At 67.1% G+C, this 1828-nt stretch overlaps 1 protein-coding gene across 1 annotated transcript in view; it reads right to left on the reverse strand.

The window, feature by feature from the left end:
• Positions 1 to 1828, reverse strand: part of STK32C (serine/threonine kinase 32C) — a 49668-nt gene that overhangs the window by 7842 nt on the left and 39998 nt on the right. The window contains exon 4 of the mRNA XM_023538043.1: positions 1522 to 1673. Coding sequence (XP_023393811.1) covers positions 1522 to 1673 — 152 coding nt within the window. The remainder of the gene's footprint in view (positions 1 to 1521; positions 1674 to 1828) is intronic.

Genomic DNA, 1828 nt, shown 5'->3' on the forward strand with positions numbered 1-1828 from the left:
TCAGGATGCCAGGCTCCCAAACAAGCCAGGTCTCCTGGAGAGCCATGGACAAGGGCCTGTGGCCTCCCACACACACGGGCCAGGCTGCAATGGCCCCACCCCCGCCTGGCCCTGGAAGGGTGGCAGCATCCCCTGGCAGGCCCGCCCGTGGAAAAGGTGGGGAAACTAGTCACCAACCACAAGGGCTCACGGCCCCACGTAACCCCACGCAGGTGTGTCACCTGAGCGCACGTCCAAACCTCCACACAAGGTGGCCCAGGAGCTGCTCTACCCCTCCAACCCCCAAAGAGGAGGGGACCAAACAAGGGCAGAGGGTGTCACCCCAGGAGCCAACACTCCTCAGCACTAGGCACCACTGCCTCCCAGAGAGGCCAGGGCGCCCAGAGGAGATGCTCCCAGGCCCTCCTGTTGCAGAAGGCGCAGTGCCAGCGTCGTGGCCGCAGATGGCAGCCGTTCCCGCAGGCTGTGAGCTGGCTCCTGCGGTGAGGCCCTTCTGCCCCATGACCTGCCCCAGGGCACGATCCTGCCTTTGAAGCCGAGGCATCTGACTTGGCCTTGGGCCACGCTGGAGGGTTTAGGGGCACTTGGACAGCCTGGCCTAGAGCCATTGTCCCAAGATGCTGAAAACAGGGCCAAAGCCATAACAGCTTGGGTGCCTGACAGCCCCTCTGCCTGTCTGGAGACCAGATGGCCTACAGGGCCGTGGGCCGCAGTGAGCGAGGTCGGCAGGCACATGCGGCCGGGGGCGAGGAGCCTGAGGACGAGGGCCTTTCCCTCATGCTCCTTGGCCTGGGCGGCTTCGGGCTCTGCCACTCCCTGGGGACACTGGAGTCTGGTCGGTCTCCCTGTTGTCACGCAATCACCCGGCTGGGGAGAGCCACTGAGCAAGGCCGAGCGACTCCACTCGGGGTGGTGTGGCCGCCATCCGCTTTGACATCCCTCCTGCACTTGACCCCCAGGAAAGTAATGGGGGGTGTGTGTGGGCTCTGAGGGGGTCCCCTGAAAGACCTGCCAGAGCACGGCGAACACGCTGCTGTCCCCAGACTCCGGCCTCTTCCTCTGCCTTCTGCTCATGGACTCTCAGGCTACATTGGGGGGATGTTCCAGTCTTTCTGGGGCACACTGCCAGAGCCCGAGTGCATTTAGCAGGGGCCTCTCCAGCTGCTGTGGGCGCCCATGCCCGCCAAGGGCCCTCGGGAGGCCCTGCCGTCCGCGAGCACACAGGCCTCAATGGGAGGGCGCTGCGGGACACGCTGCCGGGGAGGGCAGGGACGGCCCGGGCAGCCTACAGGTCCCACGCCTCCTGGGGCTGGTCTTGGTGCCCCTGCTGTGGCGGACACTCAGTCAGCCCCCAAACTCTCCCCGCTGACTCCCAGAAACTGCGGGCGGCGGGCCTCCTCTGTGCGCGAGCCCAGACCTCCTCATCAACGGGGGCCGCAGAGGACACCCGCACGGCCGCTGGCCCAGGCCCTGGGGTGAGGGGACGGGGAGGCGGGGCGCAGGGGCGGGCCGCCGGCTCACCAGAGGTTGACCAGGAAGACGTGCTCGATCTCCTGCAGGATCTCCAGCTCCCGGAACACGTGGCGGACGGCGTCGCGCTCGATGCACTGCTGCTTGTTCATGTACTTCATGGCGTACATCTTCTCTGTGTCCCGCTTCTGCACGATGCACACCTGCGGGGGGCACGGCTGCTGCAGGCTCGGCTTTGAAACGGCTGATGTCGGTCTTGGTGGGACGCACGCCCTGTGCACAGGCGCCCTCCGAGGGCAGGCGGGACCCAGCCCGAGAGCACAGCAGGCAGGGCGGGGGGCCTGCGGGCCGGCGCTGG

Source organism: Pteropus vampyrus, unplaced genomic scaffold (assembly GCF_000151845.1).
Source record: "Pteropus vampyrus isolate Shadow unplaced genomic scaffold, Pvam_2.0 Scaffold211, whole genome shotgun sequence".
Taxonomy (NCBI): domain Eukaryota; kingdom Metazoa; phylum Chordata; class Mammalia; order Chiroptera; family Pteropodidae; genus Pteropus; species Pteropus vampyrus.